At 39.0% G+C, this 24,170-nt stretch overlaps 3 protein-coding genes across 5 annotated transcripts in view; all 3 read left to right on the forward strand.

The window, feature by feature from the left end:
• Nucleotides 1-3: 3 nt before the first annotated feature.
• On the forward strand, nt 4-3,009 carry LOC111330514 (xylosyltransferase Oxt). 2 transcript variants are annotated; one of them, XM_022935382.2, is made up of 5 exons: nt 4-205; nt 667-790; nt 1,687-1,956; nt 2,256-2,351; nt 2,816-3,009. In XM_022935382.2, exons 2-5 carry the CDS (start codon nt 733-735, stop codon nt 2,830-2,832), a joined length of 441 nt encoding a protein of 146 aa, XP_022791117.2. In that variant the 5' UTR covers nt 4-205; nt 667-732; the 3' UTR covers nt 2,833-3,009. The 2 variants fall into 2 exon arrangements, with proteins under 2 accessions (XP_022791117.2, XP_088610096.1); XM_088753970.1 differs by having other exon boundaries at nt 682-790.
• A 4,553-nt stretch (nt 3,010-7,562) lies between these two features.
• Nucleotides 7,563-16,000, forward strand: LOC148734095 (uncharacterized). Its single transcript, XM_088751742.1, has 13 exons — nt 7,563-7,691; nt 8,171-8,440; nt 8,717-8,821; nt 9,339-10,241; nt 10,872-11,237; nt 11,452-11,664; nt 12,068-12,442; nt 12,792-13,070; nt 13,365-13,483; nt 14,224-14,285; nt 14,515-14,684; nt 14,817-15,473; nt 15,771-16,000. The coding sequence occupies exons 1-13, from the start codon at nt 7,631-7,633 to the stop codon at nt 15,998-16,000; spliced, it is 3,810 nt and encodes a 1,269-aa protein (XP_088607868.1). The 5' UTR covers nt 7,563-7,630.
• LOC111330488 (uncharacterized) overlaps nt 15,790-24,170 on the forward strand; it is a 53,561-nt gene continuing 45,180 nt past the window's right edge. The window contains exons 1-15 of one of the 2 annotated variants that reach the window (XM_022935353.2): nt 15,790-15,980; nt 16,412-16,810; nt 17,275-17,289; nt 17,782-17,958; nt 18,398-18,568; nt 19,194-19,370; nt 19,914-20,090; nt 20,336-20,506; nt 20,612-20,782; nt 21,194-21,370; nt 21,531-21,707; nt 22,091-22,267; nt 22,414-22,596; nt 22,923-23,045; nt 23,675-23,854. In XM_022935353.2, the coding sequence (XP_022791088.2) occupies nt 16,450-16,810; nt 17,275-17,289; nt 17,782-17,958; nt 18,398-18,568; nt 19,194-19,370; nt 19,914-20,090; nt 20,336-20,506; nt 20,612-20,782; nt 21,194-21,370; nt 21,531-21,707; nt 22,091-22,267; nt 22,414-22,596; nt 22,923-23,045; nt 23,675-23,854 (2,437 nt within the window). In that variant the 5' untranslated portion in view covers nt 15,790-15,980; nt 16,412-16,449. Of the gene's footprint in view, nt 15,981-16,240; nt 16,266-16,411; nt 16,811-17,274; nt 17,290-17,781; nt 17,959-18,397; nt 18,569-19,193; nt 19,371-19,913; nt 20,091-20,335; nt 20,507-20,611; nt 20,783-21,193; nt 21,371-21,530; nt 21,708-22,090; nt 22,268-22,413; nt 22,597-22,922; nt 23,046-23,674; nt 23,855-24,170 lie in introns of those variants that run through there. The other variant, XM_022935354.2, reaches the window with a different exon arrangement.

Raw genomic sequence — 24,170 nt, forward strand, 5'->3', positions numbered from 1 at the left:
CAGGTTGTCTTCCATTTCTAGTTTCATCGTTATTCAATATTTTATAGGTTCCTCTTTCTTTGTCATCTTCCCTCCAACGAAAGAATATTTTATTACCATCTTTCCTTTTCTTTCTTGTTCGACTGGGTGTTATTCCGCCAGCCCACCTTTCAAGGCAATAGGATAGATAAGACATTACGGGCTTAGAAGGCGTAGTCAATGAAAGGTAAGAATCGAATAATATCATAAACGATATGTCATGATTTTTTTTTTAATTGACGCACAGTCATCAATTCAATTTGATTACTAGAATTTGATGTGTTGTTCGTGGCTTTATATTCTTTGGTTCATCATGCAATGATGGAAGCTCGTTTATAATGGTCACTGAGCGAAGTTAATTCAGTCATAAAAGGCCGAGAGGTTGAAAGCTCTTTCAAAATAGAGTAATGCGCCTTTGTTATTTAATACCGAAACGAACCTTGGAAGCTTACTTAGTTACAAAGTCGTGAATTTAGGTGAAACTCAATCTTTCTGGAGACACTGGCAACGGATTGTAAGATTCCAGATCACGTCAAAACTTGATCCGGTCACATGCTCGAATGAATGAAACCACTTGTTCATGTGCTGGCTTCAAAGTCATATATTTATTGTGTGATTTGTTTTTCCATTTTGGATTACCTTCTAAAGAATTTCTCGCATCAGCTCCAGGGAAGTGAAGCGAAGACTGAAAGATAGTGGATACGAAAAGGAGCCATGCGATGTGCTTACTTTGTTTCACTGGTGTTGTCCGTGTCGTATGTGACCTGTGGAGGTATTAGGTGTACGTTATAATTAAATTGTTGCCCCGAGCAATTTCTCTGCCTTAGCAACTAGCAACCCTCTTACTCTAATGCAAAAAAAAAAAAGGAAAAAAAAAAAGGTTTTGGTCTCCGTACCATTTTGTCGATGTTTTGGTGGAAGGGTTAATTGTTCCTTATAAGCTTTGCCTACACAGTCAGTTGCCATGTAAATACATTATTTATCTTCTCTAGTAAGACAACAATGACGCTTGACTCCATATAAGATATTTTAAACAAAACGGTGACAACTGTAAATGATTTTGAAGCGCGCGTGATGTGCATTCACTTGATTTTTGGAGTGAAAAATCTGTTGATAAAAGTACTCTACAAGTGGGTAGAATTAGTTTTGCAGATTCCTGCTTTATCTCTGGACTGAAACCAAAATACCAGCCGCTTTAAGCACGTACAAGGCATAACTTATATACTGAACTGAAACTGCGAATCGTCTTGTTATCAAACATTTCATAACTAAAATCAGCAAGGACATTTAAGGAAGGCCCCTTGTCACTCTTCTTTAAAACCTTGCCAAGTTCTCTCGCCCACTCATTCGTTCGCCTCTAGTGACTAGCTAAGAGACTGACAAACGATTTTCCTGGGATTCTTGCAAACAAATGTAAAACTTGACCCGCATGATGGTCACTTTAAATTTTGCTTCAGTGCCAATCTTGATCCAAACACCTAACCCTTTTGAGCACAAGGAGAAATTGAGCATTAACTGAATCACATTCACTGTCAAGTCGGAGGTAAAAGTAATTTTTCAGTCCTGCATGTGATCGGTTGCTTAGGAACACTCTATGGTTGGACTATAATGCTCTGAAAATCTTGAAGAAAGCACTATAAAGAATTCACTCTTCTAAATTTGTCTTAGGGTATGAATACGTAGGATGCTATAAAGATTCGGATCCCAGAGATCTCCCACAAAGAGTTCACGACCGTGAAGTGACCGTGAAATCGTGTGCCAAGAGCTGTAAGGACCTGTTTTATAGATATGCTGGCCTTCAGTTCTCGTATCTATGCTTCTGTGGTAACAAGCGAGGACGGTATGGCCTGCTTCCGGAATGGAAATGCTCGAGTGAATGTACTAACAAAGACGACAAGCACTGTGGAGGATACTGGAGTAATTCCATTTATAAAACAGGTGTAGTAGATATTTGAACTTACCGATAATATCTCAGGTGGTTAAAGCGAAATTCGCTCTCTAGTTAGTTCTTACATCTTGCTACGATCACTCCGCATTGGGGAAGGGGGGGGGGTATAACACTAAAGTACCAAAATTTAATTAATCACCTTTCTTCAACTGCTCTGATGATCATCTGCGTGACTATACAGACACAATTATCGTGGGCTCAATGAACATCGTGGAATAATTCCCATCCTATACCTCTGCAACTACTGTTTGATTTTATTTGACATTGAGTTTTTTTTGTTTTCTTTCAGGTTATGATCCACCAGCTGGTGTCAAGATAACTCCATTATTAACAAAAGCGTTAGCCGATCTTAAACCGCATGTTAACGATACCAAACACACGAAAGGTGAGCACAGCAAATCTGACGTCGATGAAAAATTTCAAGTGGGTAGGGTTATTGAAGACACAAAATTTATGTTTCCCGTATGTATACGGCAAGAATAAACTCAGAACCGTAAAAGGCCGGGAATTTCAACTCGAGAAAACGTTGAGGTCCCTTTATTTCCTATTGATTGAAAGTAACCCTCGAATGAAACAAAAATTGAGCTTAATTTTACAAACTAAATGTGGCGAAACTAGTTCTGCTCTGTTAATACAAAGAATGAAGTTTATATTAGGAGATATCTCCCAACGGTCAATCAAATGAATTATCATAATGATTATATTAATGATTATATTAATGATTATATTAATGATTATATTAATGATTATATTAATGATTATATTAATGATTATATTAATGATGATACTAATGATTATATTAATGATTATATTAATGATTATATTATGGGTTTTCATCCTATTCTACAGGAAAGAAAAAAGGTTAAAAGTACCAATCACTGACTGTGAGACGGAAATCTGGAATCCCAGGACATAACTCGCTGCTCTGTTTATGTTTTTTAGATTGACTTCCTTGAATGCTATTGATGTTAATTGAAGCTAGTTTTGCTTTCTCCTGTGCAAATCACCAAAACTGGGTAATAAAGAAAATAGTTCAATCCTCATTTTTCCGCCATACGATATTATCAAGTCCCGAACCTTTAAAACGAAGAAATTTAGTTTCTTCTACGCAACGTTTTTCGTTTTGGTATCAATCTTTCCCCGAAAACGGATATTTCTAATATTCTTCACCTATCGGCCACAGTCAAGGCTAGACAAGTGATGCAAACGACTGCCTGTGAAGTCTCCCTTTAAACATATCCACCCTAGAAACGGATCTTTTTCAAACCTAGACCAATGCAGACGACTACACCCATAAAAACTCATGCCGGCATTACGTGTCTTCACTATAAAGAAATACGATGAAATTGTCAAGTAATGGACGAAAATTTATCTAGAAACACTTTGATTGCCTGCGTCGTAGTCAAATCTTCTTAATTTCCCTTCCATCCGTGGGAGTTCTGCTTGAACGAGTAAGAGCATTGAGGTCCCCACAAGAGATTTTAAACTTTTGGTTCCCATAGATAAATACTAAGAAAGTTTTTAAAACAATTTTAGGAGGTTAAAAAAAATCTTAAATAGGACGGATAAGAGCTGTCAGTATGAGTCCAATAGTTTATTAATCCTAAATTTGTGACTTTTATTTTTATGATGATTATTTTATTGTTTAATTATTTATCTTTTTTTAATAAAAAAAAATAACTATTGGAAAAGAGACATTTTCTTCGCTACCAGTAGGAGGCTGACCTTCCAGAAGGTGCATGACAGCTGGACCCGCCCCTTCACTTGTAGGCTCATGACGCAAATTGCCTCTGCTCAGCCTTTCGAAAACGTGAGCCTTTTTTTTGTAGTATTGTAAATAATAATGCTTGGAATTAAGCTAGCTGAGTGATATAGGGGGGAAAAGATGCGTGTGTTACTGAAGTACGATGATGTTTTCTAACTGAATTCATTTTCAGGGCACCAAACAAGTACTCTTCTCTAAACGATAGAACTACCGGTTTCAATCTATTGTGTATTCCACGACATGCGATGTCAATTCATACCATTGTCTGCGATCGACTCTTGAACGTAAGCATTTGAAAGAAAGGGGACGTTTTGTCTTTGTGGTGGGTATCTTTAGAGGAATAAGCTCGCAGTTTGCTACATCAATTAAAATTGGATAAATTTTTTGTATACGCCATTCACCTGGCTTTATGAAAAGACCTCAATTTCAAGAAATAGTTATCAGACATGTTTTTAAATTTGACTGTTCAAATAAGGTATTCTCTCTTAATTAGAGGAGTTATTTCCAGCAAACAAAAATCAAAACTACAAGCTTATGCGAAGAGATATCGTTACCCTAACAAGTTCCTCCCTATTTTCTTAAAATGAATTCCCGAATCGTTTCACCAAGTGTGACAGAAACGAAAAAAAAAAAAAAAAAGAAAATACGGTCGCTGAAAAGAGTTAAGTGAGAGGTACACTAACAGTCTTCTAAAGAAAATTGCCATCTACAGCTGTTTATTTTTCAGAGCATGATTTAACGGTTGGTTTAAGTGACAACTTAAGCGAAACCAATTCCAATGTGTTTCTGACATGCGAATAATTAAAGTGTTAACCTCAAATCAACCTTCAAACAAATCAATTCAACCGTTACATCTAGTGAATTCTGTCTCCCAATTAATTTTAAGAGGAATTTGACAACTAAATACAAAATATGATCTAAGAGGAACGAAAAGAGCAATGTTATTTTTTTTCTTATATACTACGTTGATGTTCTTCCGCCATTGTCAGATTTCACTGTTCGAGACGTTGTTTAGCGTAATATTTCTGGAACGGAAAATTTTTAAGCAAAACAAAACCTGAAAAAAATAGGAAATATAGTTCAGGCTCGACCCTTTTTATTCTCATGATATTGACATAATCTATTACGGCTGGGAGTTACAAGGGCGCGTACAAAGACCATTGCAGTCAATTTGACTTTGCTATACAACTGAAAAACAAAATATGTCAAGCAATGAATAGAAAAGATCACTTGTTCTCTTTTAATTGTTTTTGTTTCCTCCTTTATAAACTTGGTCAGCAGGTAGTTTCACATGGTCGTTAAGTCCTCCCTGGTCAGGCAAATCAATGTTTAATCACGGTCCTGCGTAAAAAAGGCCAGTTCGTTCTTCCAAGAGATCATTAATATTGAATTTCTTTTGTTACGAGAAAAAAAAAAATTTTGAGGGACATGAAGCTCTCTTGGAGCAACAAACAGAAGGGAAATATAGCTGCTTTCAAATGACGTGATTCGTGCAATAAGAGCAAAAAATCTTTCTATTATATTGGACTTTATCGCGTCGAAACTTGTGTTTTGGAAACTGAAAGGTAAGTTAAATTCCAATGTTAATGAATGTGTTCTATTGTCTGATAAGTTAGAACCAAAAGTATCAGAGTTCGAGAAAGATTTTAACGTCTCTAACTCCTCGAGCTCCTTCAAACATTGACTTTATGATTCAATGAAACATCAAGCTACTATATGTGTTTCTACAAGATCTACAAGATTTAAACTTAAAATTTGTAAATGAAGCTGACGTTTGTCAACAATTTCCTGACTAGAGATATAACGAGAATTATAAATAACCCGTTCTGTAGGAGAAATACGGTTTTTAGCCCGAAGAGATAAAATTTATACAATTTTCAAGTGCTGAAATAGATCATTGTGACAGAGTGAAAAATAAACTATTTGCAAATCGAATATATCAGAAGTTACTAAATTCAAATGTATTGGATTGAGATGCTTTTCCGGTTGTCAAACCACCCGCACTACGATCCGCCATTTTGTTTGAGTTTCCTCCGATGAACAAATTTTATACTAAATAGAATATGAAGCTACATTTTCGGTTTTTGAACCAGACTATCTAAGAGGTGCCGTTCCAAAGGTGGCTTAAGTTTTTTGCTCGTTGGTATGAAGATGAGAAGAATTTAACGCTCATTAATCGCAGAAATTTTAAGTTTCGAGTTTCAAAGTGATGACATTTCTAATTTGTAATAAGTTTTCTTGTAATTGGTGTATCCTACCTTACCCAAAACTATGCTCATTTCACCCCTTGCTTTTAAATATGGAGAATACTTGAGTTAAGAATGGACTCAAGCGTTAATGTTGGTATGCAACTTAAGAAAATTTTAGACCGGAATCATACGTAGCAGTGTGTATTATGTTAGCCCTGTGAAGGTCACTCGCGCGACCTTTAAGAACTCGAAAAAAACTGCACTTCCCTAAAATTTGCGTTTCTCTTTTTCTTACACTTCCAATGACATAGGCAACAGTTAAATCAATATCACCTTTTTTTCGATCCAAAGAAGAGAAGGAAGGTTTTTATTTCATAACAGGTAGCACCAAGATAACACAACCAGTTGCTAGTGTTCTTTTGCATGTCATTAATTCGTAAAGAGTTTGAAGTCAGTCATTGTATGGCGGCGTACAAAATCGAAGTCTTGATACTACTATGCTGTTGCAAATTGCTATAATGTCGTAAAAAAGCTTTGGCACTCTAATTCTTAGGTAGTCGTCTTGGGGAGGAATTTTGTAAGGTTGGTATGTAATTTGTATTTGACCACAAGGGATTGTAAGAAAGTTGTGTTGCAAGAAATGCGACAGAACAAACCGCTTTAAGGTCTTTGTTATAAGGACTACTAGATAAGTTAGCTAAAGAACGAAATGTCTTCAGTGGCAATAAATTCTGGAAAGTTTAGCTCAGTTACTGCAGTTGCATTCAAACTAGGAAGAGACCTGCAAGATTTTTTAAAGAAACTTGTCAGCCCTAGGTAAGTTCACTGAAAATGAGGTAGTAGCGATTGACGTTTCGTTCGCCACCCGTCTGTAACGACAGCTTATTTAATTGCAGTAATCAAGAACATAAGTTACTTGATCTCTTTGCTAAGAAGTATGTTTATCTCTGTTTTGCACCACTTTCATCAACTGATCTTCTTGAGGTGTCGCCTAAAAAAACATAATTGGATTGGAAATCATCCTTCTGACGTGATCCTGAAATTACGAGTATGAGAGGCTAATCATTTTGTTCACATTAAGCTTGAAAGGAAATTAAGCTTAATTATCATAGAGTGGTCGCAGTTGTAGAGTTTGTGAATGTTGGAGAGCAAGTTAGACTGGACTTTCAGGAATGTTTATTCTTTGGACGAGTGCGTTTTGCTGGCTTGTTTGAAGCGCTTCATTTGACACAATTCAAACATCAATGTACTCCTTGTGGCGATGTCTCAAGATGTGGACCGTGGTCTGGAATTCAGCCCTCTTCCACCCATCCGTGAAATGTTAAAGTTTCATTTTAAAATTTCATTTCTATTTTAGAACCTTTTTAAAATTTAGTAGGAGCCACACGTGTTTGATCGAAACAATGTACGAGAGGCTGGTTTGTCCTCTTATAAAAGGAAGAAAATCTTTGAGTTCCATCTTGAAATTTGTAAGTAAACAATTAACTTCAATAATGAGGCTTCCCCGATCCCCATCTTGTTAATTCACGTCAGTGTCTTCAATGTTAACCAACAGTGATGCAATCAAACCCAAAGAAGATTTAATCAAAGATTTTTCCGCTTTTTTCAAAATTGCATTTTTAGCTTCGCTGACGTTATTGCTCTAACCTTCTACGCTCAACAGAAAATAGAATTGCCTCTGAAGTAGCGAAGAGAACCTAGTGAAGGATAATGAGCCCGGTTTTGGTGCTGTTTTTATTGACAGTGCTTCCGTGGAGGGCTGTAACAGAAGGTATGTGATGCACTGAGAGCATCTCCATTTAAAACCACCAGTTGGAAGTCTTATTACATAACCTCTGTTTGACGCAGAAAATTTCCTTGATATTTGAACGCACATAGTCAGTTCGGAGAGCACACAAAGCTTGAAGAAAACTATGAGCTTTGAGTGGCAGGTATTGTCGATAAAGCATATTTACGCGCCAAGTGAGGGTCATTGTTTTGATCAAGTCTAACTCTTGCAGAGAACAGTAGTTGTTGCGCAGTTTTAAAATTTTCTATAGTCCCTCCTCTATGCTCTGTATCTGATAGCAATCACTAATCCCCTCCTGTTCCCCTTCAAAACCATGTAATCTCCCTTAAAATCCTCCCCCTCCCTCCAACCCCAGACAATAAATAATTGGACTGATCTCTTATCCGAAGCTCTAGATAGATATTTTCAATCATATAACACATTTTGATAGATGATTACGCTTTTTTTCTTTCTTCTGCCAGAATTGCACCACTTAGGATGTTACAAAGATGGTAATCCACGGGATCTCCCGCAAAGAGTTCACGCACGGGAACTGGACGCTAACACTTGCGTAGAAAAGTGCAAAGAGTTACAGTTTAAATACGCTGGATTACAATTTGCATATCTTTGTTTTTGTGGAAACAGTTATGGAAGGTATGGAGAACTTCCAGATGCCCTCTGTTCTAGCAAATGTAACAGCAAGAGGGATTCCTTTTGCGGCGGCCATTGGGCGAATTCAATTTACGAAACAGGTAAGCGTAAATCACTCTGGAAGAGAGGTTTGCTTTCTTTTTATTCATCAGTGCATTGTTCCTAAAATTAACTACCAATCAGGCATAATCTGCGTCATTGTGAAACCTAAGACCATTCTTTTCTTATAAAAACTTTTTATTTCTACTGCAGTGGAGTACAGAAGACGTGTGTGAAACTAATTATCTACTACAACTCGCTCTCGTGCAAATTATAAAGATGTCAAATAGCGAGCAAGTGTAAAACACCAGTTGAATGCTTTGGCCTTTATGTTTTAGGGCACAATCAAGTTTCAAGAGATGGATCGAGTTTATCTCACAAACAAGTCAAACGAGATGAAGTAGTTTTGATTGACAATGTCAAAGAGTACAATCGTAAGCCAGGTAAGATAGAAATATATTCTAACAAATAATATATATCTAACTCATAAAAAGATGACGTCAAAATGTGGTGAGATGGTAATGTGGCAAAGTATAAGGTATCTTTGTCATCGACAGTGACGTCATTTGTGCTTCTGTCCTCCAATAAATCAAGTAAAGAACCAATCAAAGTGATTGTGTATAATTTAGCTTATCACATTAACGATCATACACGGTCTTAAAAGTTTAGGATTTGCCTTATATGTTAAACGGAAAATCAGATTTTCCAGGATTGAAAATTAAATCAGTTAGCCAGATGATTATTTCTTCTATTAATATCTTGCTGTTCGACTGATATTAAGTTTAAGAAAGAAGGTTAGGCTGAAGTTAGTTTTGATGGAAGGGCTGGGTGGTAACTTTATTTTCTGGGCTTTTTTTGCAAATTGTTGTCACACAAAGTTTTTAGATTTCTTTTTTAGGTGGGTTGTTGTATCAAATAAATCTTTATAATTTATTCAGTTATCTTATTTTCAATTTGTAGAGGATCGCACAGTCACCTTAGACGTGAATCCATCTGAGTATTCTTATATCCCGCATCCGGAAAAAGATTCAAACACGAGGACACAAAGATCAGCCTCATATGACGCAAACTCTTATTACAATTACCCCGGCAACGATTATCGTTACGGGTCAAATCCCGAAACTACGGGCATCAGCGGGACATCAAATGGACAAGAGCAACTAGCAACTGCTTATGGTCAAGAGGACTATTATAAAACAAACGCCGATAGAAATAACTATTACAGTAACTATAATTCAGCGCAGCAAACTGCTGACAACAATACAGAATCCAACAGCCTTACCTACAATTCATATTATTCAACGCAGCAAGATAATTCTTCAACATATTCGTATAACAGCAACGATGTCTCCCCATCTAATTCAACTGCAAACCAAACAGAATATGCTGCTCCAAATACAGCGTCTACTTATTTAGATGCTAACAATGCGACACTGGAGAATGCTTATTTGGATCAGGATGCACAGAGTCTGACAAACTCATCTGCTGCAACACCTGTGTATAATGTATCTACTTATAATGGCACGGATAATTCGTCTAATCCCCTGGCAAATGACACGCAATATTCAGATCAGCAGTCAGCGGGATATACATATTCAGAGCAGGCGCTGGCGTCAGCTCAGACCCCTTCTCTAGCACCGTCTCCGTATCCAGCGTATGCGCCGAGCCCGTCACCTTATCCAGCACCTTACTCATACCCGGCACCTTATCCATCGCCATATCCGGCACCAGCTTATGCTCCTTATCCTGCTCCCGCTCCCTATCCTTACCCAGCATACGCACCATATTCTTATCCATCTCCATCGTCCTATTCCTCTTACCCAGCCCCTGCTCCGGCAGCTGCAGCGGTGAAAAATGAAACAAGTAAGTAACCTATGATCAAGACAGAACTTCCCGTTAGATTTAGTCAAAGGCAATCCTCATTCATGACAACAAGCGGTATGGTCTGATAGTAGTAATTCTAAATGCACTGCGCACGTGATGGTAAATGAGTTGACAAGCACAGGACGTCAACCTAGGCAAGAATTGTTACGTTGGATTGGCTATATCACGACCGTTCGGGATCTCCGTGAAAGATAGTGATGGTGATCCAAGAATAAGTTATGAGAGGTTTATCCTTAGAATATGATCTTTATGGGAGAGGGGGTTGGTCTCACTTTATTTGCCTGATTATATCTCGTATCTGCGTGAAGTACTACGAATCTATCAACGTTGTTATAATTTAAGTTTACTCGGAAGAGTTATTTAGGTAAAAACGTTGGTGCACCGTGTGTAACCTCTTTCCTGTAGGTGCGCGCCTTTTGTTGCGTGTGGACGGTTCTGGTCTTTCCTAATATTATTAATCTTCGCAAAAAGTTGTTTTCTTCTACATATTGTTTGGCGTTGGTTTCGGATGTTGATTAGTTATAATGTAAGCGAAAAAAAGAGTCGTCAACCATTTTGAGAGTCTTTCAATAATCTGCCCAAACACTTTTCCTTTTTGGACTGTTGCAGAATCATCGTGTCAACTAGAAAGACAAATGGCAAAGACGATGGACGATGCATTTGTCCCTGAATGCAAGGAAGATGGCAATTACGGTGATATGCAATGCTTTGAGCACGAAGGGTTCGCAAAACAATGTTGGTGCGTCACCAGTGATGGGCAGGAGATCAAAGGAAGCCGTATGTCAGACGGACAAACACCAGACTGTGCAAAGATCGTCGAAGCAGAAGAGAAGAAGGAAGAAAAGGAGAAAAAAGAACACCATGACGAGCTCATGAAACCCAAGGAGAATACACAAATGAAAACGAACGGAAAACTACAGGATCAAGGCGGGAAAACTTACGAGGTTGAAATACAGATGTTTAAAAACGACACAGGTAATCTAATACACGCTCTTCTGGAATTTAAGAGAAAACAAAGTTTTCTAACGCCCAGTTGGCCAATCTTGCCCATTTCGTTTCCAATTCTGGGATCAATAAAGCCAGTACGCATTAGCTGTCGCTTTAGTATCTGTGAATAATGAATAATTTCCTGGCTGCTCGTTCTTACGTTTCCCTTCTTCTAATCTTTACTCGTGACCTACATTCGCAGAAAAGCCAAAAACGCAATGCCAAAGAGAACGAGAGATCTCTCTTTCTCCATTCATTACCGACATCTTTGTGCCTGTATGTGACGAGGAAGGAAAGTTTGTTCCGCTTCAGTGTTTCGAACATGATGTGTACGGTAAACAGTGTTGGTGCGTAGACTTATCAGGTCAAGAAATTCAGGGAACAAGAACGGACAACGGCACCACCCCGGAATGTGGTCAGTGTATGGCATATTTTATTTTAGTGTTTTGTTTCTAGTGTTTGATTCGTCGTTTTTCAAGGCTCTAGCGACGATAAAATCCTCCTTATATTTGATCAACAAACATTTTTAAACTCCTCGTGTGCAACTCAGCTGATTTTTCTCTTCCCTAGGCTCTTGATATATATTTCACGTCTCTTTGTTTCATAAACGACGGAACTCACATGGGAGGCTCTCAGTCGGCATAACTGATCCCAACAGATGTAGAAGGCTCGTCATATATGACCCTAGTTTAATTATTCCCTAGCTCGCCACTGAGTTTTCTGAGGTTCCGTTAGAATAAGGTCCAATCGCACGAGTCTAACAACGCTCATAAAAATTATTTACTCAACGCTAACGCATTCCTTTCCCGTTCCTACAGGTACAGTTCATGCAAGCACCACAGCCGTACCAAGCTGTAACCTTGGTCCTTATGGCTGCTGCCACGATAGCGAAACATTTGCTAAAGGACCGGATATGGAGGGCTGTCCACCACAGCAAGACCAACACCTTATACCGTTAGCCTCCCCTGTCTCACCCCAGGTGCTAAGTCAATGCCAAAAGGATCAACAAAATGCGAAAAACAGTGGAGCAGCAGATATATTTGTCCCTGAATGCGAGCCATCGGGTCTATTCAAAGAAGTACAGTGTTATAGTTATCCTGCTAGTGGGAAAACTGACTGTTGGTGTGTGAATCAAAACACTGGCAGCGAGATTACTGGAACGAGGGTCAGTGGCTCAACACCAAACTGCAGAGGTAGTTACTGGCTTTGTTTATCTTTCTTGCAATGTTTGATTGTTTTTGTAAATATAAGCTAGAGCCAACAGCCTGGTTCATTGACAAATTAACAAAGAGACACAGCATTGCAAATTGGAAAATATTGAAATGGCAAGGAAAATACTGTTGTTACGCAAACCAAACAGTCCAGGGAAACGGCCACATTTCGTTGGAAACCTGAATGCATTTGTCTTCTATATTTCTAATCTGCAAATTGTTTTCAGAAAGTATTCGTAACAGCTGTATATATGCCAGGCACATAGTCTTCCCAAGATATTCGGACCACTCGCATTATCATTACCATTTTTTGATTTGTCACTCTGCACAGCGAATGCTACAAGCGCACCACCTCAAGCAACCTCAACACCACCCTCCACGGCATCTTCATCTTCTACTTCTACTACGGCAGCTACTCAGCCTCCAGCTCCGCCTGTGTATCATGTGTACTGTCAAGTTACGTTGTATGGATGTTGTCCCGACAACCAAACTGCAGCAGCGGGACCCAACCAGCACGGATGCCCGCCGCCACAACAACCGCAACCGCAACCACAGCCCCAACCACAGCAAAAACCACAGCTTACTCCCCCACCGCCTACTTATCCTGCAGGTACTTACTAAGGAAATTAAATGAAGCAAAGCATATCAGTAACCATGGCTTTTTCATGTTAATTTTTTTTATGTAAAGTAACAAGCCATTTCTTCTATTTCGATGACGTTTTGCCTTAGTTCAAACTCCATATTAAGTTTTTTCAGAGCAAACTGGCTCTCATGGTGTGGTGACGCCATTGCTCAGTACATCTTCTATCTTTCCTATTGGATCAGAATATCCGTAGATGAAGATCAGAAACCTTGAATTTGTTTTCAGTTAATACACCAGTTTGATACTTATTGTTTCAATTAGGTTTTGCCAAAGACGTGTGTGGATCTTTACTGTTGGGTCAAGTTTGGTATGAACAACTAACAGATAAAAGTAACGCGATGGCCTATTTGCGACAGCTTAGCAAAGAGATCACACAGGGGGTAAGTAAGACGATGGACTGAATAAACTTCGGTCATTCACCGAGCGTAAGGTCAGCTGATTAATTTCCAGTGCTTTGAACGCCAAAGCTTGTTTATCACATTATATGTTTGTGCACTTGTAAGGATTACTTATAATAAGAGAATATCTGAACAGGTCACAAAAATATTCCAATAACGCAAAATAGTGTCACCTTGCTCGCTCGGGTAGCTGCAGTTGATAAGAAACAAAATTCATTTTATCTTCGATTATCCGCGGAGTTCTAAAATAACGGCTGAATTGAACCGAATTGAAAGGCACAACAGTTGTATAAGTAAAGTAAAGTCTGTTTATGAGCCTAGTGGCCCATTAGGCCGGTGCTTAACTCCGGTTTCTGTAGCATGAAGTGACTAGAAGTATTTCTACTACCCCCTGGATGGGATGCTAGTCCATCGCAGGGTTACCCCCAGCCTTAAATTGCCGGTACCCATTTATACACCTGGGTGAAGAGAGGCACGGTGAGAACAAAGTGTCTTGCCTAAGAACGCAACACAATGTCCCGGCCGGGGCTCTAACCCGGACCACTCGATCCGGAGTCGAGCGCACTAACCATGAGACCACCGCGCCTCCACACACAACAGTTGCATACAAAAATGAAAATAGAAATAAATGGTTATAACTGAATAACAATAAAATAGGAATGAAAGAATATAGAAACTTAGAATGTGTATGGTGCATAACTTGTTTGCCAACTCATTTTTAGATTGTTGGAGTTTACAAAGGAGTTCACCCTGACTTTAAATCTGCTCGACTTACTGCAGTAAGGTATGAAACCTTCTAACAATACTTTATAAGCATGGTCAACTTAAGGACCAGTCTATCTATTTCGTAAAACTAAGTAAAATAAAGAAAAATGAGTTTATTCTGATGATCCTTCGGGAATTTTAGATGTTATTCTCGACTTTCAAGGCGTTCAGGGAGGCGGCAATCTTATTTCCCTGAACTTAGCGTATTTATCAGTTTTAAGTTTGTTTGTTGCTCATTCGTTTTTCAGGAAAACGAAGAATCCCTATATGAGAAATGGGCCTTACATCATCAATCTTTTCTTCGTGATATCTTTCAAAAAGGCAGTCGCGGATCCACTTGCAACACTTAGAGATCATCTTGTGTCCAAGAAAGTGCTAAACAAGCATCAGTGCATTCCTCAGTCATTGCATTTGATAGGTAAGCAATCACGACAATTGCCATCTTGCCATTGTCATCGCTACCCAAAATAGCCTTCTTTGTCCTAGTTTTTTCCTGGGTTTTGATAAAGATTTACGGGCAATCGGAGTTTTGTCTTTTCTTCTATTTCAGGTCCTTTTGACCCAAAGTTAAAATGTCCACCAAAGGGTTACCGACCTCTTCCAGCCCCAAAACCCGTCCACCCACCGGCAAAGCCTCCAGTTCAAAAGCCCTCTCCTAAACCACCAGTTGTAAAGCCACCTGCTCCAAAGCCCTCCCCTGCGCCTCAGCCGGCGAAACCTCCTGTTGTACCTCAACCAACAAAGCCAAATCCTCAAGTTGGTCTACCTGTGGCTGCCCTCCTAGCTCTACATTTACCGTTCGATCGACATTCGGGGGTAAACGTTCTTGACACCTCCAGTAAGGCGAACAATGGTAAAATAAATAACGTGGACATAACAAAGCTGCCACAAGGTTGTGGCCTAGTGGGCTTATTCTCCCACGGTAACGTCTCTTTCAACGGAAGAAAGTTCTTTCCAAAGCCCAGTGTTGCAGTCACGATTGCAATGTGGGTGAAGCTTACTTCAACAGCAGGAAGGCAGTCACTTTTTGACACTATTGCCGCTGGAGCCAAACAAGGAAACTACCACTTTGAAGTAAATGACGGAAAAGTGCGGTGGTTTGCTCGAGATATAAATGGAAATGCTGTGTTTAATATAAATTCTGCCCAAGTTGTGGTTCCTCCTAATCAGTGGACTCATCTGGTTGGCACCTATGACAAACAAGAGGGCAAGTATTAGGTTTCGAATGAACTTATACATTTGTCATAATCTTACGTTACGAACAAGCGCGTAAAAATGGGGCAAGCAAGAAAATTGATTGATGAAAATAAAATGATAATAAACTTGTGGCTTCATTTTAACTTGATTTGAAACTAAATTTAGTCGAAAACATGGAACTACAACCAACTTAATGCGTAGATAACTTAACGTGTCTGCGAGTAACTTTTTTGTTACGAACCTCTGGTAGTGTTCTAAAATATTCCAATACTTTTCAAAACTTGATTTTGTTCTTTATCTCCACCAGGAGTTGCCCGGGTGTATGTGAATACACAGCTGGCGGCCTACGCTAACGGTGCAGGTTATCTGGCGCAGGACTGGGGCGAGAGAGCGGGAATAGGTAGTCACAAAGGTGATAGATTCATTGTTGGAGCAGTGGATGAAGTGTACATTTACACGTCAGCATTAACGCAGACCCAAATCAGACACCTGGCTTGCGTATGCGAAGACAGCAAAGGTATTTCTAAGTTTCCGTGATATTTTGCTCTCATCTCGCGATTGATTTAAGGGTATAGACAGGGAGCTTTATTCTCCTTCAGAAAAAAAGAACTGACTTTAAAATGATTGATAGGAAAACAGCCATCAAAACATAATGCAAAACAAACATCAAGCAAACTAACAAACTTCCTCCGAAAACTATACCGGTTTCCCGCCACGAGTCTGCCTGTACATACTGGCCTGCGGTTAACCGAAAGAAACAAAAATGGCGGTCGCCGAGGAAATTGTTGGAGACATAGTCAGGGTAAAATTAAGGAAAAAATAAGAATTGTGTGATTGAATGGCAAGATTTCCATATGATCCTATATTTCATTATGCATGTTACTCAGTGGATTGCCTTTGAGACTGCGGCTTTGTTTAGATCCGTTACCTTTTTATTGTTTTCTTAAGGTGTACACATTCCAAAGCCTGGATCATGGCCTGCCTGTATGCGAGGGAACAGTGGGACAATAGCAACTAGCAAACCAATTTCACCTCCTCTACTACCGTGTGTACCTTGTGTTATTCCTCCGAACTGTCCGATCCCGCAGCCATGTCCAGCACAGTGTCCGGCGCCCTGCCCTCCAACATCACCCACCACCGCTACGACAACAGTAACAACAACACCAACCACCCCCTCTCCTCCAAAAACAGTAGCGCCTGCTCTTGTTACCTCAAAGCCACCTACCCCAAAACCTCCGACTACAAAGAAGCCAGGACCTGTGCCACCTTTGAACACCACACCCAAACCAAAAGTAGTAATAACAACAAAACCAGTCACCACTCCGAAACCCCCACCTGTTTTTACCAGTAAGTGGATGAAGTTGAAATTATGCAGCATTTCGATATGGATAGCTAAAAAGAAATTTAATTTTTTGTTCATTGCAAGTTAAGTCAGTTAAGAAAAAGAGATTGCGAAAGAAATACAGCCCTCGTCAAGATTTGTTGAATCACTTTCCCCTTCTCTTGATACTGATGTTTCTTCCGGCAGTCCAGCAGGGACAGGGAAGTGTCTCAATAACTGCAACATCAATTTCTTTTCAAAGGAATGAGTGTAGGTTTGATTCAAGTGACCAGCAAAACTGAACTTACTGTAATATACTTAATTAAAATTGATAGAGTTCTTAGAGGTCTTGGGACAAATGTATTTCATTATGAATATGAACAATGTGTTGTAAAGTTAAGCATAGCGTGACAAAGCGTGACAAACAATTCTAAATGTAATCTGTGACGGATTCTCATCGTGCTGTTTTATCTTATATTTTACCTTCCAGCTCCAAAGACCCCTGGTAAGTACTTTTTCCTTTCATTTATTTTTTTATTTCTTTCCAGGATATTTTTTAGAAACTTTCTGTTGTTGGAATTACAGTGATATCTCACTAGGATTTATCACTAAAGAGTAATTTGTGATGGACTTAAACCACAAATTGTAGATTTTTAAAATTTTTTTCTCACTGGCCCCAGATATTTTTAGTTTGAACTGGAAACCTCTCAGATAACATAATTCTTATATATTCTATTAATTGGTATGAACAGGACCCAGAGAGATATGAACTTAGTTTTTTTATTTGTTTCACATTTTTAAGTCGTGTATTGTCTATAAATATACACAAATATAATGTCTCTAACAAATAACAAAACCTTCTTTAGAGCCTTAGACAGTTTATTAGACATGAACTGATAAACCTTTGTTATTTATGATAAGCGAATCGAATTAAACATGTCCAATTTATTTCCACCTCTTATGAGTATTATTCAAATCACATTCATGTTTATCCTAGTGAATGGTAACTATACTTCCTGGAGTGATTGGAAAGAATGTTCTGCCACTTGTGGTGGTGGCATTCAAGAGAGATCACGGACATGTACAGACCCAAAACCTCAGAATGGTGGACAGGACTGTGCTGTTTTAGGACCAGCTGCAGAGACTCGCAGCTGTAACTCACAACCTTGCCCAAGTAAGAACATTAAAATCACTTTTGAATTTGAAACATCATTACTGTTCATAAAACCCTTAGCTAGGAATGAAATGCAATAAAGTTTTTTTTCTTTAATTTGTTTTTGTTGAATAAACATTTGAGTCGAATTGTCTCCTAAAATAATGCACAAGCCCATTTAAAAGGAAATGAACAGGTAATGTATGGGTTTATCAAGTTAAATTGTCTCTCAAGTTTTTGCAATTCATGATACTACTTGTAATATCTAACAACATATCAAGTTTGTGGGAAAAAGACCACTTCCATTCAATTTTCTTTGGCCCCCTTCTGTCCTTTTTGAAAGGTCTGTAAAATGCATGTAGAGTGTTTGAAGGTAATTCATCCATCATGAAAACAAATTCCAAATTTTGTTTTCTTAGCAGAAACATTCAATTGCTAATTCTTTTCTACCTCTTTTAAGTTGATGGTGCCTTCAACAACTGGGGGGTCTTCAGCCCTTGCAGCGCAACCTGTGGGGGTGGGATCCAGACTAGGACCAGGCTGTGTAACAACCCTACACCTCAGTACAATGGCCAAGACTGCATAGGACCAGCCAATGAAACAAGGGCCTGCAATACTTTCTACTGTCCAAGTAAGTTTGATATTGAAAATACAAGGAGTGTTGTTGACCAAGTGTCAAGTGTGAGGTCAAGGTGACTGGTTATTGACCTAGTCATACTTTATATTCCTTGGTGGATGAAGGCATTACTAGTCAGAATAAAGTGCCTTTCCCTAAATCAGAGCTCAGTGACCTAGCTATTCAAGTCTCCAATCAGGACCTACGGACCCAGAGTCCAGTGTGCTGACTGTTAAGCCATGATGGCATCTTCTGCATCTTTGCAAGCAAAATATTTTTTCTTTAAGAATGTCACATGTATGGAAAGAGCGAAAAAATCCTGACCCACCAGGATAGGCCAATTTGCCTGTTTGAATCTGTAGGCAGCTTATTATGGCAATAAATTTGTGTTCATCTTGCCCACTGGTGGAGGCAGGTCTACACTGTTTAGGTTTAGAGAAGGGGCATTTTCTCCCCTTTGTATTTTCTTGTAAAGTAGCATTGCATAGTAAAAATTTGATAGGGGAATTACAGTTTGCATGACATCAGGATCATACAATAATTATACTAGTTATTTGTGATAAATTTGAAATCATAAATCTGATTGTCATCTAGTTGAAATGAATTTCTCCTTAACTGTGGTTTCTCAATGACATTTCAGTTGATGGTAATTACAGTGAGTGGTCAGAATTCATGCAATGCAGTGTAACATGCGGCAAAGGTGTGCAGACTCGTTCCAGAAGCTGTACCAACCCACCTCCATTGCATGGTGGAAAGAATTGCTCTGCATTTGGTCCACCTGTGGAATCTAAAGAGTGCAATTCTAAACCATGTCCAAGTAAGAAATCATACTGTTATCTTTTTACCAATGGCATCATGTAACATTCAAGATTGAAAGATTATATTCAGTATCATATAATTTGGATAAAAGAGTTATATGTCTTGATCAATTTCAGAACAAGGCTAGGGTTCAGCTTAAAGCCTTTTTGGGCAAATACCTTCTGTCTGTGAGTTATTGACTGTCTTTTACAAAAGCTACTATTTAGATCAGATTTGTAAGGCACTCCAGATGTCACTCAATGATTATCCATAGAGTGCAGTTTTGCAAAACCTCATCTAATTTTTAAACTTTAGCAAAAGCATATATTTTGTTAAAGTTCCCCAGGACATAAAAAGATCATGCCCAAAATTTAGCATGATCTCTCTACACATTCACCCACCTCTACACCTTTGATTGTCACTGGTTTCTTTATTTGTAATTAAGTTATATTTTAGGTTAAACAGGTGCATAATACCTGCATGAATCTACAGCGGTATACGTTACACCTTGAGTTATGATTAAACTTTATATTCAGAATGGTTTCAAAATCTTCTTTTTCAGTTGATGGGGGTTACTCTCCATTTACAAATTGGTCTGACTGCACAGAGACCTGTGGCGGAGGAGAACAGACAAGAACTCGAACTTGCACTAACCCTGAACCACAGTTGGGTGGTAAGGACTGTTCTAGTTTTGGACCAGACTTTGAGAAGAGAAAATGTAACACACAGAAATGCCCAGGTAACTTTTGTCACATGAGTTAAATTTGTACACACTTGTATAACTATAATAATATTGTTTGTGATTATAAGAAATTTGGAGAACATAACTTCTACTATAGGTGTTTCAAGAAAGTTTACAATTTATGTTTAAATTTAAGCAAATTTTTTAGTTACAGACAGTAAGTATACTGTGCAACATTCAACGGTTCAAGTTTGTAACTTGAAATACATTAACGCTGAAGATACAGTTTAATTTTTCTACAGTTGATGGGGGATTTACCACATTCTCCAGTTATTCAGCCTGTAGTAAAACGTGTGGTGGGGGTGTTCAGTCTCGCACACGATCTTGCGCTAATCCGCTGCCACAGTTTGGTGGAAAGAATTGTTCTGGAGGTTCTGAGGAAACTCGACAATGCAACACACAGCCTTGTCCAAGTAAGAATATGAAAATGTAGTTGGATGGTAAAAGTAATTCTGCATTCTGGTTCAGGTGATCTTATTTTGGCTTGGTCATTGAGCACCTTACTCTCTTTTCTGTAGTTGATGGAGGTTTTAGTGACTGGGGTAACTATTCCTCGTGCTCCTCTTCTTGTGGGGGAGGAAATCAGATGCGCAGCAGGACCTGTACAAATCCAGTGCCACAAAATGGAGGCAAGCCTTGTAATGGTCCAACATCTGAGTCCAAGGATTGCAACACCCAGCCCTGTCCAGGTAAATACAATAAATGTTTTGATGACTGAAAACTTATGTTATGTGTCCAATTTATCAACAGACTTTTGATCAAATTATGAACTGGTCATTTTGCTAAGTTCCATTAATTTGCAAATATTTCACATATGGAGTAAAGAATCAAGCTATCATCCTCATCTGAATTGCAAGTTAGATTCGTACAAATTACTTAGAATATCTTGCCTGCAGTCGTCAAAAGTTCAGACTTTTGTAAAAGAAACTTGAATTGTGAAATTTTATGCCGTTTTTTTGAAATTTTATTCTGTCTCGCTAAAATCGTGAAATTAGACACCTGCAAAATAAAGTACTAATGGGGTAGTAAGATAGATATTGAATACATGAAAGAATGAATGAATTTCAAAATCTGATCTAATGTGCCAATTTGGTTTGCAGTTGACGGTGGGTATACCCCATGGGGTGAATATTCACCATGTAGTGCTACCTGTGGAGGAGGTATGCAGCAGAAAACAAGATCATGCACTGCTCCTGCTCCAGCAAATGGTGGCAAAGACTGTAGCATACTAGGACCAAGCTCGGAATCAAGGAACTGCAGCACTACACCATGTCCGAGTAAGTTTTCATTGATAATCCTAAAACAAAAACAGCATACGGCAATGTCATGGAAAACAATAATTGTAATTATGTTATTATCCTCGTTCGCTCTGAGGTGAGATTTGAAGCTAATGGCATGCATTTCATAACTCTAATACCGATCATGATTTTGTCGCAGTAAACGGTGGATACACAGAGTGGACTGCATGGACAACCTGCAGTGTAACCTGTGGTGGAGGAGTTGTAAAAAGAACAAGAAACTGCACCAACCCAGTGCCCCAATATGGTGGTAAAGACTGCTCAATGGACGGACCAGAAATAATGACACAGCCGTGCAACCCACAGAAATGTCCTGGTGAGATAACTTCCTCATAATCCTGCAGAAAGCGAGAGATATATTACCCTCATCTAAATAGGATTAGCATGGGCTGAACAAGCGTAATTTTTTGCGTTTCCCGGGTAAACGGAGGCAAGTGCAAGGCGAGCACGACAAGGGAAAAAGGGTAATCACGTGTTATAGAAATTCAAAGAGCCGGCATTTGCTTTTGTGGAAAACGCAATTAATACCATTTGTTTCCCCAGCTATCGTAGACGTGTGCACGTAGACTGCTCTTGACAACTCTTTGTAAGCATCTGGAGTTTCTAAAAATCATATATTCCCAGTGTCAAGCATGCCACAATGGAGAGACTGTGTATAATGTAATCAAAAATGCTGAACACTCTTCCTTTCCTTTACAGTGGATGGTGCCTATTCTCCTTGGAGTGACTGGACACCATGTACGGTGACATGCGGTGGTGGTGAGTCGCTGAGGTCGCGCCAGTGCAGCAATCCTTCCCCTGAGTTTGGAGGCAGAGATTGTTCTTCGTTGGGATCATCAACTGAAACAATAAAATGCAAGATTGATCCATGTCCAGGTAGATTATAAGCTCTTATTATTTTACAAAATGTTTACGAAGATTTACTACCTTCATCAAATTTTTTGGACTAGTTGATTTAAATCTTAGGGAGAATGGGACTTTGTCTTTGTTAAATTTCAATGTACATGTACTTTTTTCGCTAGTAAATGGTGGCTACTCGTCGTGGGAACAGTGGACAACGTGCAGCGTAACCTGCGGCAATGGACAGCAAAGCAGGATTCGGACGTGCAACAACCCTGAACCAAGTTATGGTGGAGCTGACTGTACAGCTATTGGTGAACCTACCGAGACTAAGCAGTGTTATCTTCAAGTGTGCCCTCCTGGTTGTAAGTAGCCTCATTTCTTTGATAGGCTGTAGGAGACAGGGCCCTTTCCAGCTATGGCCAACGGCCACAATTCTTTTTTAGCTTTCGCGAGTACGTGTGTATGTATTCTTAACTATCTCATTTTCTCCTACATCCACGATGTGTTTTAATTCGGTTAAAAAGTGTTTTACCCTTCTTTTTTACTTTTGCGGCTTTTTTGAAACCATGTGCAAGCTGTTATGACAGTTGATGACGGCTGTTGTTAGCTCAAACTATCATGACAAAGTGATTCAACTTGTTATAAATACAGGTACGTTATTTTGACATCTTCCGCACTATCTCTTTAGCTCCTGAGACTGGTTGGTCAGAATGTTCCAAAACATGTGGTGGTGGTGAAAAGTCCAAAATGGTGAATGTCGGAGGACAGATGACTAAAAAAGTGATGCCTTGTAACACCCTTCCTTGCCCAGGTTGGGCTTAGAAATCATTACAGTAACTTTAATTTTTTGATTAGAGAAATGCCTTCGATATTCGATTCTAGACTGAGGTTATTGGCTACTGTAGCTATCTCACTCTATTCCGACTTTGCTTTTGAAGCATTGCTACTCCTGCGGGATTTATGCCCTCTAGGTAGAAACAGGAATACTGTCCCCAAAGACAGCGTACACTTATTACTGAGCCTTTCTTTCTGTGAGAGACTGACGTTAGAGTGGCTTGTCCAAGAACGCATCAGAACGCATCAGAACGCATCAGATCGCATCAGAACGCATCAGAACGCATCAGAACGCATCAGAACGCATCAGAACGCACCAGAACGCACCAGATCGCACCAGAACGCACCAGAACGCACCAGAACGCATCAGAACGCATCAGAACGCATCAGAACGCATCAGAACGCATCAGAACGCATCAGATCGCATCAGAACGCATCAGAACGCATCAGAACGCATCAGATCGCATCAGAACGCATCAGAACGCATCGGAACGCATCAGAATTATAACACAGCTTTACCTTTCGCACAACCACTAAGCCACAAAGTTATCATTGACATTTTTTTTTTTTTTGATTGAACATCGTCACTTTTTCTATCCATGATAGTCAATGGTGGTTTTACGTCATGGACCAACTGGACTGAGTGCTCGGAATCTTGCGGCGGAGGAGTAACATCAAGGACACGTAGCTGCACAAACCCCATGCCAATGTATGGAGGCAAATCGTGCTCTGAAAAACCTGTGGAAACTAAAGAATGTAATGCGGAACCCTGCCCCGAACCAAAGAGTAAGTGTGAACCGGGATCATTATTCACAATTACAAATGGATAATTAAACAAAATCAAATGAAAACAACAATATATAAACGAGATCTTTAAAGAAGACAAAAGAAAAACAAAAGAAAAAAGAAACCAATATGGAACGGAAAAAACAAACAAAAAACAAACAAGCAAACAACAAACAAAAATAAAACAAACCAATAATATAATAATAATAATAATAATAATGATAATAATAATAATAATAATAAATACGTTAATTGAAGCTCCCCCATAGGGACTTTTCAGCCACAATGTAGACTAAGTGCTTGAAAATTCCCACTG

The sequence above is a fragment of the Stylophora pistillata genome, chromosome 3, assembly GCF_964205215.1.
Source record: "Stylophora pistillata chromosome 3, jaStyPist1.2, whole genome shotgun sequence".
In the NCBI taxonomy this organism is placed as follows: Eukaryota; Metazoa; Cnidaria; class Anthozoa; order Scleractinia; family Pocilloporidae; genus Stylophora; species Stylophora pistillata.

Excerpts from the sequence above, each read along its gene's own strand:
- LOC111330514 (XM_022935382.2), top strand. The coding sequence starts at position 733 with ATGCGATGTGCTTACTTTGTTTCACTGGTGTTGTCCGTGTCGTATGTG. Across the intron at positions 791-1,686 it reads GTCGTATGTGACCTGTGGAG|GGTATGAATACGTAGGATGC; the intron begins GTATTAGGTGTA and ends AATTTGTCTTAG. Across the intron at positions 1,957-2,255 it reads TAATTCCATTTATAAAACAG|GTTATGATCCACCAGCTGGT; the intron begins GTGTAGTAGATA and ends GTTTTCTTTCAG.
- LOC148734095 (XM_088751742.1), top strand. The coding sequence starts at position 7,631 with ATGAGCCCGGTTTTGGTGCTGTTTTTATTGACAGTGCTTCCGTGGAGG. Across the intron at positions 8,441-8,716 it reads GAATTCAATTTACGAAACAG|GGCACAATCAAGTTTCAAGA; the intron begins GTAAGCGTAAAT and ends TTTATGTTTTAG. Across the intron at positions 8,822-9,338 it reads AGAGTACAATCGTAAGCCAG|AGGATCGCACAGTCACCTTA; the intron begins GTAAGATAGAAA and ends TTCAATTTGTAG.